The following is a 12,725-nucleotide window of genomic DNA, read 5'->3' on the forward strand; positions in this document are numbered from 1 at the left end:
ACTTGCACACAGCTACAGGCAACACAGTACTCACATCAAACTGAGCCAAAACAGTTCCCGTGATGAGCCCCTCTGCCAGCTGAATCATGGATTCCCTCAGAGCATTATCATCTTGATGGACACCATCAAGTGGAGATTTCTCAGGGATGTACTGGAAATCAGGCTCGCTCTCCAGCTTTTCTTCCACAACATCATAGACAGCTATAACAAATAACAATACGAATGCTCTGACTGAACACGCTGTTTGACAAGTAAAGTTAACTCTAAGTCATCTTTTTAAAACAGCGAAAACCCCATGTGTTTCTCCTGTAGAAAAATCCCCATTTACGAACAAACTGATGTTAGTCCCCATGAGCAAGGGCAAGTAGCCTTTACTGATCGTTACAATGCATGACAAAATGAATTTTTTTTGTTTAATAGTAATTTTAGGTGAAAGCACATCGCTGACTGCTAAAATTTTGATCAAAACTCATGTTATACCATACCTTGTCCGATGTAACTCCCTAATCTCAGATTTCACATCAGGCCTCTCAGGTCATTATAGTTGCATTTACATTTTTACTTTTAATTCACTTTAAACTGATTTTAGGCTCCACTAATTAGGGCAAGATGGGCAGGCCAACTGAGGAAATGGCATTAATATATGCCATTATAATGCTGTCAATGCTGTATGCGTGCCCAGCCTATAAATAAACTGAAAATATGCATCTTCTACTATACATAACAGAGACATACACTGTTTGAAAGCCTGTTTTAAAACGATATCCCATGACCATGAAGGAGGAAAGTGCCAACTCCTCGCTTCCACAACTCATATGTTTTTTATCCAGAATACCAAGATAATCAACACACAATCAGAAACTGTTTTAGTGAATTTGTAAACAAAGTTAAGAATTTTATCTGAAAAAGAAAGCAAGCGCACAAAAGCTGCAAGAGAACTTACACACAGAATAAGAGCACAAGTAAGTGGGGAGTGCAAATAAGTGAATAAAGGAAAAATTGTTTATGAGGTGGCTGAGGTACTCTCCTAAAGTAATTTCAGTTATTCCGATTAAATATCATTATTCCTCATTATGCTTTTTCCTCCTCAAGTGTATTATAATTGGGATGTGCAGCAGAATTAAATCCAGTGACCATCTGCTGGCAACGCTTTAACAATGTATTTCATGACTATATTGCACAAGCTGTTATTGAGATTGCATTTTTAACACTTTCTTCTATTAAGGCTCCTCAAGGAGAAATGTTATGGAAGGATTTTGCATACATCGGCCTCTGAAGTCATCCAAACACTGGGTGTTTGGCGAGGGGCTTTTTCTTTGTTTGTGTTTGGTTTTTACTTTCTTTAAGGGAACTAAGAGCAACCTTAGAAACTGCATTCGATATCCATATAGCTTCCTGGACATTTTTATCAATGAGAGAACAAAACTTAAGTTACCTCTCCGTTAGAAGTATTTGATCTCTGACTTCCCTGTTAATTTTCAACACTTATGCACAGCTAATGGTACGTACAATACGCTGTGTTGCTGCAATTCCTTTTCAAGCAAGGGAGCTCTTACAAAGACGTTAAGCATTCCATCTCAGGAAACAAAACGGAGGTTAGAAAATGAAAGCAAGGTCTGGATTTTTTTTATGTTTTATTTTTAAATTATTGTTATAGACAAATCACTCACCATTGGGTCGAACTAGGAGCACAAGTTCCCCTGAGTGTCTCTCACAGCTAGCTTTAATAAACATAACAACTTGATCATGGGTATGTTCTGCTATATCCCTGCCGTTAATCAGTACAACCTGGTCCCCTTCATTCAAACGAGGGACACAGAGATCAGCCTGCAAGGAAAACACACAAACAAGCTAATCTGTAAAACAAGCCATTTCCAATTTCTCACCTTAAAATAGCAGCTTAAAGTAACTATACTTGGGGACTTGAATCCTAAAAGTCTAGTTGCTATGGTTGCTGCACTGTATTCAAATGATAAATTTAAATGTTACACAATACATAAGACAGTGCCATTCACGTGAACTAATTAATTTGCAACTGGGAGGTGACTGTCATTGTAACATGTCTTTTGGCAGCTGTTACTCCACTCCTCTGGTTGAAGTAGGAAGCTCCTCTGTTTGAATCGCATTTTGTATAAGCAATTAAAAAGCAGGATGTTCTTATCTTTGAAGGGAAGGGAATAACATGACAGAGCCTTGTCCAAATCAATTTCACAGGCTTAAATGCTTCAGGTGTGAAATACTCTTGTCATTACAGTTGCGATAAGACAAGGACCGAAAATAGTGCACAAAACCCAGTAAACCCAGAGAGAGGAATCTGGTAATAAAAATCATTATTATAATCATAGTCTAAGCATCGTTGCAGAAAAGAAAGAGCATGTGCCATCACCAAATATCTTCTCCTTAGAGAGTGGGTGTCTAAAGCATTCAGCCAAAATTATGTTATTAAATATTTCTGAGATAATAATTAATAGGGACAAGAACAATGTTCTTGGCAAACATTTTAATAGTTTCAAATAGTCAAAAAAAAAAAAAAGCTGTACTTCTTAAATGTTAGCAAATAAATGATTCACTCTACTCTAAAAGGTACAAACAGAGCTGACTCCAGTCAGCTGAATACCAGGTCAGTATTTTTGGCAATCAGCTGACAAAATATTGTGCCTGGTTTGAAGATGGTATTGATAGTCACTAAACACCAGTAACAACAGACAATCAGACCTGATGAATGATTCATGATGTCTGATTTTAATCTAAACCTTGGCTTTATTCAGCTACATCTGTCACTAAAATAAGAGAGATTTGCTACTTTAGCTATTTTTAACATACTAAAAGACTCTTTCAATACATAATTTATGTGAAATTCTATGAATGCCTAAATTAAAATTTTAAAAAAAGTAAGTAAATGTATTTTTAGGATAACAGCTCAAGAAACAGTGCATACTGAACATCTGTAATCCTGTAATTTTCAGGAACTGAATTTTGTTTCAGTAAGAAAAAAATATTTTTGAGGATTGAAGAACTTTTAAAAATATGTTATATAGTCCCATTAAATTTTTACTGTGCTTAATTTGCTTTGTTAGGATAATATTATAGCACAAACTAATTTTCATAGGCAGCTATGAAATAATTTACAGTTTTGAATACACAAGATACACAGATATTGCTACCAAGTTTGGTGTTTTTGATAACTTACAGGTGTTCCTGGAGCTACCCTGGACACTATTACCGGCATCTTCTGATCATATCCACCCTTTAAAAATAAATTAAATTAGTAATAAATCACAAATGTCAGAAAATAATCTTAATAGGCATAAAGAGAATAGATGTAGTTACCTTTACATTGAAGCCAAACCTTCCATTTTCATCTGGTTTCATTCTGATCATAACAAGATTGTCATGGGGGACACCACCATTGGGCTAGGAAACAAAAGTGATATTATATTAATGTACATATTATTCATAGTTAGACTTTGAGGATATTGTATGTAATAATTTTTCAGTTTCCTCATCAAGTAATTGCTCCTGGACACTTGAGAAAACATCAAGTAATAGTGCAAATGTCTTATCTTGAGTTTCACATAAAAGGGAAAAATTACACATTTAAAAGCCTTGGACATAGCTAAGTTAAAAGTGTGTTCTGTCAAAGAAAGCTCAAAGTAAGAAACAGTATTAGAAAAGACTAGTTGCCTTCAAGCAGTCTTAAGAAAAACAGTTTACTAAATAGAAGCTCCGTAAAATTTGTTTTAATTAAGACCACAGTGAAAAGCCTGCAGTAAGAATGTAGTATGATGAAAAGTTAATTGGAGGTATACTTTTCTTTCTATTAATAGCAATATGACGGTAGTAAGCAAGGACAAGTTTGGCAACAAAATTTTGGTTCCGTATGCCCTGTTCCACTTGTAGTGTAGTGGAGTACGAGATGTGACACACGCTTTGCGCTGATCAAGCACTATTTTAGCTGTTTACTTTCTGGTTTCATTCTGATCTCAGTAACACTGTTAAAGGAACTACCAATAAACTGGAGAATACTAGATACTTTCTTAACCTGGAAAAATCAACTTAGTGCCACTGAAGTGATTTTTAATTTGTTCCCATCAATATTTATTTCACAGACTGAACATTAGCTAGTATTTCTATGGTTTCTATGGCGAGGATGCTAAGTATTATTAAAGAAATTTGTTTCAAGGAAGTTTTCAATGTTACCAGTTACAGCCAAAGCATAAGACTCACATTCAGAAAAGACGACAAAAAACTATTAAAGCAAACATTTCTACATGTAAAAAAGTTCAAAACCTGCAGGTTCAATAGGTAAAAGAAATTTGCTCAATTTGGCTCATAAACAGTTAACTTAATTCTAGATGTTTTAAGTTCTTGGTTAAAACAAAACAGACCCCCCAAACACATTCATAGTAACAAAAAATGAAAAATTTGGGGAAGCAGAGGAAAGTAACAGTGTAAGATACATTAATGAGAAGGAAGCCTATTCATATGCCAATCATTTCAGCCTGTTCACCGGCACGGGAGACCAGACTTGGGCTCCTGTGCAGAATGAACAACAACCAAGTGCTCACCTGCAGTGTTTGGCAACTTTCGTGCCATTGCATACCCCAGACAAAAAGGGAAGAATAATTTCCTGCTTTATCAGGCCACTTCGATCAGCAGTTTATAATAAAAACCTGAAGAGAGCACTGTGTATCATCATTACTCTGTTTGACTGAAGTACTCCTCGCCACACCTGTTTTCAAATATTTCTGGACATTCTTGGACTGGATACTTAGGAATTGAAGATGGAATAAAGAGTTATCATTCCCAAACATGTCCTACTACCTTTCTAAATAGACTCTCCATAAATACAACAGATGAAGGAAATTCAAGAGCTAAATGAAGTCAAAATGGTGAGGGGTTTTCCTTAAAATATTTGAGATGGAACAGCATGAGAGACTTTAGTGGTGCAGAAACCTGAAGTGCATTCTGGTCAGAAAAGCAACTTTGGTAAAAAAAAAAAAAAAAAAAAATACAGATTCCAAATCCTAAATTTACAATTTCACAAATTTTCAGAGTCATGCTGTGTTCCTTCTTCTCGAATACCCAAAATAGAAAGCCACCAGCAGACGAAATTAGATCTTCAATTACAATAGTGTACTGCCTTAAGCGAGGCTGCATAAATGTGGCCCGTTGGCTCACAGCAGACAATCACGTTGACAATGCACAGAGGAAAAAAAGAATCTCATTCTCACGCAGCTGTGTGGGTTTTTCAGAACTAAAAGGAGTGTAAAAAAACAAAACACCACAACTGAAAGTTATTTTTGTCAATTTGGTAAAGATAACTGAATACAGAGCAGAAAAACTTGATGAGCAAAGTAGCGTTATCTTTCAAAACAGAACAGTACTTTAATACGGCCCAGGTAAGCACTGACAGAAGACAAAGCAGTCATAAATTTTGTTTCATTATTTAATGAAAGCAAAATTTTTTACATTCCCAAAATGCTCATAAATTTACAAGTTTCACTTTCACGTGTTTTATTAAAACGCCAGCTATGATATTAAATATGGGGTTTATGGGAATCTTAACGTTGCAATGAGGCCTGAGAGACCACCCTAGGCTTAGAGTTCAGAATGCAAATAAAAATAAACCAAGGGTATTTCTAAGATGCCAATTTTGAGAGCTGACTCATAATTTTGAATGTCTGACATTGGCAAAACTGTTTATACAGTATTTGCTACATCTCGATGTTAAATAATTTTCCTATCCTGCAGAACATTTCTTGTCCCACATCAGTACCAAGAAACATTCAAAAACTTATGGAAGGAAAAAAATCACAGAAGTGGTCAGTGAGATCTCACCTCATTCAGACAATAATCCACTGACTAGGTTACTCATCTAGCACGTGCTTGCGTGTGGAAAAAGAACTTTTGCTCAGATTTTTACATTCCTTGTCACAGGTCTCTTGGTAGTGTCTCTTTCTTGGAAATTCTGATGAGAAACGCAACCACAGATTCAAGAAGCCTCTCCTCACAAAACTGCTCTAAGAGATTTTCTGATAAAAGCCAGATTAAACACCAGTGGTAGCATCTGTAACGTCCTCTTTAAAAGTGATGGTAAATGACTTCTCAAAGAAGAGGATAGTTAGAAATTTCTGCATGTGCTGAAATGGTAATGTTCAAAATGTTTGCATATCCATCCCAGCGCAGTCATTTGATGATAACTGACCGAGGACCACTCCAGCAGGTGGCAAAAAACAGTCAGAGTGCTAGCAAAGAAACAGTATGTACAACAGAAATGCTCCAAGGTAATGCACAAACACAACTCCTCTCTGAAATGCATGAAAACTAAGCTCATGAAAGGTAGGACTATTATTCCAACAAAAAGCAGAATGGTCAAACTGGATCCAAAAACTTACTGTGGATTTTTCAGGTGATGCGGGAACATCAAATGTTTCATTAATATGGTTATCCAGTTCTTGCTGTGAATGCGAATGATGAATTTGGTTCCAACTGTTCTTTTTAAATTGTTTGGGTGGTAACGCAGGAGGTTGCCCATCTATAGGAGTCTCTTGAGATCTAAATACCAAAATAGAAACATGAAGTGGAACAATCATGAGATATTGACAGTTTTTTCAGGGTTCCAAATAAACTCCAAATGCTAGACAAAATGCAAGTGTCTGAGAGATGAATATCTGTATGTATTTTTAGAATCTCAAAAATGTACTGTGGTGTAATATATTGGAAGTGTATGTCTGGACACGTTATTGCTTTTTTCTTGACAAGCAATTGTACACAGAAGCAGTAAGTTCATCTTCTACACATGATTTTTTTTTTTTTTTTAAATGTTTTTAGCACTCTTAACCCACTTTATATGGGAATATTATAAAATTCACTGTATTTATACTCTGTACTCTTGCTAAAAAAAAATTATTTCTAAAATAGATATGCCACTTAATATGTTTTCCTCAGTAAGAAAATCAATTAGTTTGCATCTTAAATTAATGCCTGCAGTTTAAATCCTAAAAACAGGCACAAGCAGCATAATAAAGTGCTCCCACACTGGTTTTTGGCTTTTGATTTAAAAATAGGAGGAGTGCAAGTTGAAGACGACTCAACTGTCCCCCTGCATTTATTGGAAAAGCCCACTGAGATGCCAGCATTACATTTTAATTTTTCAATTTAAAAGTATATGTATGCATTTCAAGAAAACTTTGGTTTTCCCCCCTCGAACATATTCCTCTTTGAAACATGCACAGCTTTGAAACATTTGTAAAAATGGCATTCATTGCATGCATTTTTCAGTTGAGTTATAACGCCATTACTGAAGATGAAATAGCAGAAAGTTCTATTTCTGTTTTAGGTCTGCAAGCACTCTACTGCAGATTAATAAAAATGTTCTCTGTGTTTATGTGTAATATGGATAATTTCCTTTATTAGTCCTTTTGGAATAAAAGCTTAGCTGTATAATTTGTATTACATAAACGTATGATTCATCTTTCATTATATGGCTCTATATTTAAGAATTAAGAACATTTTGAGAGGCCCAAAAGGGCAGTTAGCACATAGTTCCCATTAACTTCGTTTGAATGCCAGTTTCTAAATACCAGTGAGGATACATGCCTTCCTCCCCATGAACCACATTAAAAGATATTATTAAGTAATTTAACGACTTATGACAACAACCCACTGATACTAGTGGCAAATCCAAAAACCACCAAGAATGAAGCTACAGGTTACAGCTACCAGAAATAGGTGCCTCCGTTCTTTCTTTCACTCGCACCCATGGCCCCTTCCTCGAAGCGCTCCGGTGCTCCTCCCTTGGCTAAGGCAGCTTACCAAGCAAGCAAAAATAAATCGGCTTTTTGGACAAGGCTGGGTAGCTCTCTGCCGGTTCAATAAGGTGAATGGTTCATCACAGGGTCAAACACCGCGCAGGGAGGGAAGTACACTCCCAGAAGCCAGAAATAGGACAGTGCCCCTTTCGTTATCAGCAAGCTGTAGCGGTAACTCATAGCATAACATCTCTCTAAAAAGCACGGGGAACCATGTGAGTTGTCCTACTGTATTTAACTGGCCCAGCCACAGTAAACTGTTCGCAGAGTAAGACTCTCATTATGAGACAGCATAACATTTCAAGTCACTGCAAGTTAGAAAACCTAAGGCACACATCAAATTCCACACCGTGTAATTTGGTTCTAGGCAATTAAAGGAAGGCAGATCCCGAGATACATGTTTTCCAATAAAAACAAAAAATTCAGATCACAATTGTCTACAGTGATTTCAAATAAAGGATGAGCCTCTTTCAAAAAAGATGAAAATTGAATGGGAAACGGAACACTTCACTTTGAAAAACCACAAGTTTTCCATTTCAGTTTTAAAAAGAATAGTCTATTTTCTTAGAAAACGAAATACTGATAATTTTTTTGGCCAATGTATGGAAACAGTACATTTGAAAAGATCCTAACAATATTTCTTTTGTATGTTTTTGCTTAATTTCGACTTTCAGAAAATAGGGTTTTTTCATGCAGTGTTAAAAGAAAAAAGAAGTACCAATTATTCAATATCTGATGTCTGAAGAATCTCATGTTCAAAACACACTAGGGAATAAAAATAATATTTCTTAACAATTTTCAATGCAAGTGACAGTAAAAAAAAAAAGCATCCTTATATTTTATTTTTCAGGATAAGCAGCTTTTCTAAATTAATTTTTGTGGAGAAAAGGAAAAAATAATGATTGCCAACATTTGCAAAACGAATTTTCAAGGCAGCTATAAATTATTTAGACATTGACTTACAAAGGTCACCCAGAGCTTTTTAACTGCCTATATATTTATTCATTCAAGTCTGGCCAGCACAGATTATTCAGCCTTTTAAGTGAAGGGCAACATTGTTATGTATTTTCCTGCAAAAAATTACTCCTGAGAGTTTTAAACTGAATAAAAAAGCAACAGAAAACATGAGTAGAGACACAAAATAAGTCCTTCTGATGAAAGTAAAAGATGGGATCTTATGTTTGACTAGATGTCTGTACATACATGTCAACAAACACAAATAAATTCCTACCAAACATATAAACTTATAGAAAAGATTTGAAAAGTTACTTAAAAGCGCATTTTAGAAGCAGCAATGCAAGTACTGTAATATATTAGCATAATGAATTGTGAGAACTAACAATCAAGCCCTGGGCAAAAACTTCATTGCTTTATATTTGCCCAGTCAGCTTTGAATTTCCTTATGAATGCTTAGACAATGGCAGTGAAAGCAGCCTATTTTGCAGGCAAAGCAGCCTCTGTTACTGCATTCAGCAATTTACATAACAATAAAATAACACACAAACCCTAGCACTGACAGGCTTTGGGTATTTTTGTTACAGATATCCGGTCTGGCATTTTAATATAGTAAGCAAAAGTTTCATACTCACCCCCATAAATTTATTAAACTAACCATGCATCACATGCTTTTGGAATTTAAGGTTATAATTACCTCAGGGAACTACAAGCAGAAATCTCTCAATTTAGTTTTGAATAGCACATGCGGATGAAAAAAAAAAGTGGAATTCAAGGTTGTATTAGCTGAGCCATAATATCCCTCCGAACTGCACTGAAACTCTTAATTTCTCTTGCTATGTTTACTCCAAATTAGCAGATGGACTACTCAAATTTTTTTCACTCTGAAAGGTCAAATTGTTTAAGAAATAGCTTTTTGGACTGTAAACCAGTTTAAGTTATATAGCTAATATGAACTTCATGACTACTACTTTCTTGCGTAAATCTCCAACCTTAAATCAATGACATCACCAGAATCTTTCAGAGGACCCTAAATGAGGTTCGTGTATTTTTGACAGTCAACGTCCTCATTCTTAAAAATATCTTATGCTAGATATCTATATTGGGAGATTAAATTCCACTTTTAAGCTTCCAAAAAGGGAAAAAACAAAAATAAAACCCCAAAACTTAGTGATGGAAGAGCAGTAGTTTTCTGCTTGGGCAGAAAAAGTACAAAATCATGAAAAAGAACAGCCATAGTTGCATAACTAATTTACAAAACCACTTCCTCACTTTTTAAGACTGATTTCTATGGTGACTTACACAAGAAATCAGTTGTTAAATAAACAAAATCCCAAGGACACTCAGGAACAACTTTTACAACTTCACTTAGAGTAAAGGCAGATGAATAAACGAGAACATTTAAGAATTTTGCTTACTTCACTGTGTCACTCTACCATTCAAGTGTTTCTCATAACTGACTTCAGTTGGAAGTCTTGGAACAGAAGGAACCTGACCCTGTGTGGCCTTTGCAGAGTAAAACTCTAATATGAGAAACGATTGACAAGTGTTCCAGTTAAGGCTCCCTTCCCATGTCAAAAAAGCCCACAAAAAAGGGGATTTTATATTATTAGGCCAAATTACTGTTTTATAACTCTGAAAGCTAAATAACTAGCTGACGATCAGATGGATGACTACTGTACCCTATCATAAAAAGCATCTTGTGTTATTTAACAAAACTTTGAAGAGTTTGTCTTCTATGACCCTCCCCAAAGTTACGCACAGTTCTAAAAACCGAAGTTACAGTCCAAACAAGGTTTTAAAATTGTGTTCAAATACCTTCCCGGAGTAATTTTTCCTGAAACACATGATTTGTTTATAAACATGTAATTATGTATTTGTTATTTTATAGATCTCAAATGGTTTTGAAACCACTTGCACAACTTCTTTGCTAACAGAGATTATACAAAATTCTGAGGGCAAGTTTAGCATTATGTGTATAGCTGCATATAAAAACATCCAGTGACACTGTTAACAACTATATTGTGCACCTTTTTTCCCCAACTAATCTGCACTCTGGCCAAAAGTTATTGAGTATTTCAAATCTTACTTCTGTCTTATTTAATTTTCAGTAAAACCTATACTAATGTTCCCTAAACGACAGCTACGTTTTTTATTAGGTTGTCTGGCTTTCCCTGACCCAAACATTTAACACTAAATTCTTAATGGCGAAAATTTCTGACTTATTTTCAGAAGCCCCACATGCTACCATAGAGTAACAACCAAGAGAACTTACGGTGATGATTCCAGTATGATGCTATTAGCCTGGGTGGAAGATGGAGATCTGTGATTTACAAATACTTCACTTGGAGAAGTGTGAACTACATGGTCCACTAAATGTCCAACTGACGAGGGTCGTAATCGGGCTCCTTCTTGAGTGAAGGCAGAGTTGCGACTAAGAGGGAAAGCATAGCATTGCAATGTGAGAAGAACACTGTTATTAATCTACATTTCTTACACCACTACAAAGGCCTGCTAAAATAATTATTTATTCTCAATGCAAGCATATGTTCATATACATATTTTTATTAAATAACTTAAGGTTTCAAAAATCACTGAAACAATTATATTGTCAGATCAACATTCTATATTTCATTATTTTATTTTTAAAAGTGTTCAAAAATATTTTCATAAACACTAAATGGTTAATTCTTTTAATTTTTTTTATTTTTTTTTAAATTAAAGAAGCCTGACAGTATTATGGTTCAATGAACAGGGTACTGGACTGACAGTCCAGTCAATGAGAAGAAAAATGAATCCCCAAGAAGAAAAATCCTGGCTCTGTTCATGGCAGAATGTAACCTGAATTCATTGAGGTGAACATTTTATCCCCTGCATCTTCTCCTAGAAAAATCACAAGCTTTGCACTGAGGATCTTTGTGTTTCTGTGACCCAAAACTTTCCCGTTTGAGAACTAGCATAGTGACATAGACGTTTTTCTTAAAATGCTTTGAAACACACACGATTAAGTTATGCTATACTATAAGCATCATTATTATACAATTTTTGCAATAACTTTTAAACGCTGCAGATATTTACAACAACCACCTTTTGAATAATATGCTGCAATGCCAAGGAATCTTAAAACCTTCTGGTTTATGCAGTACAAAATTGGATAATACCAATTCTTAAGCCAGTTTTAGTACACTGCGAAAACTGGTTATTTTCCAAAAGAAATCAGGAATGATTTTTCACTAACTGTAAACATAAACCAGAAAGCTCTATCATGTTAAAAGTGGGAGCTTTGAAAGGAAATGCAGAAAAATTGAGGGGAATAAACCTGCAAGGATTTCTGATTACGTAATTTCCCCCAATGTTTTAAGAAGCAGTATTAACCAGAATCAATTACTTCTAAAATATCACACAGATTTTACTATCAGTTTTTTTCTTAGCCAAATGTATAATGTACTTTTAGCTGTGCTTGAGAAACTCAAGCTCTCTAATTTAAGGTAGCATGCTACATCTTACACTTTTTACAGATCGAGTGAGAAGCACCTAAAATTCACCCCCAAATAGTTTCTCTTATCTGGAGCCAAATGTCCCAGAGAAACATTCAGCACATAATCTGTGAAGTTTTTTGTCTCTGTAATGCATTAATCCTTTTACTACACAAGTGGGTCACTCGCATCAGAGGTAGACAGCCACTTTTAGGAAGAGAAGATTCGATGCTACTTACTGATTTGGGGTTCCAGGTGGAGACCGTGATGGTAGGCTCTGTGTTTCCAACCTGTCATCAGACAGTGAGTTCCTACTCACTACTTCCCAGTCCATCCCACTCATTAATTTCCGTGCCAAGGGTTTACTGGGGGATCTAGAAGAAGAAAGTCAAATGACTAACCAAAAATTATACGAGGTGAGAACAAAACTACATAAAATTCACCACAATGACACTGTGGATTTTCTACCATAGGAAACCCA

The 12,725-nt window shown here is 35.4% G+C and overlaps 1 protein-coding gene across 2 annotated transcripts in view; it reads right to left on the minus strand.

The window, feature by feature from the left end:
* The window catches only part of PTPN4 (protein tyrosine phosphatase non-receptor type 4), a 120,637-nt gene that overhangs the window by 18,791 nt on the left and 89,121 nt on the right, over window positions 1–12,725 (minus strand). For both annotated transcript variants that reach the window (XM_054210358.1, XM_054210359.1), the window contains exons 14-20: window positions 12,484–12,618; window positions 11,044–11,202; window positions 6,399–6,558; window positions 3,331–3,414; window positions 3,191–3,247; window positions 1,671–1,827; window positions 35–201 (exon numbers count right to left, since the gene is read on the minus strand). In XM_054210358.1, the coding sequence (XP_054066333.1) occupies window positions 35–201; window positions 1,671–1,827; window positions 3,191–3,247; window positions 3,331–3,414; window positions 6,399–6,558; window positions 11,044–11,202; window positions 12,484–12,618 (919 nt within the window). The remainder of the gene's footprint in view (window positions 1–34; window positions 202–1,670; window positions 1,828–3,190; window positions 3,248–3,330; window positions 3,415–6,398; window positions 6,559–11,043; window positions 11,203–12,483; window positions 12,619–12,725) is intronic.

This window comes from Rissa tridactyla, chromosome 7 (genome assembly GCF_028500815.1).
Source record: "Rissa tridactyla isolate bRisTri1 chromosome 7, bRisTri1.patW.cur.20221130, whole genome shotgun sequence".
NCBI classification, from domain to species: domain Eukaryota; kingdom Metazoa; phylum Chordata; class Aves; order Charadriiformes; family Laridae; genus Rissa; species Rissa tridactyla.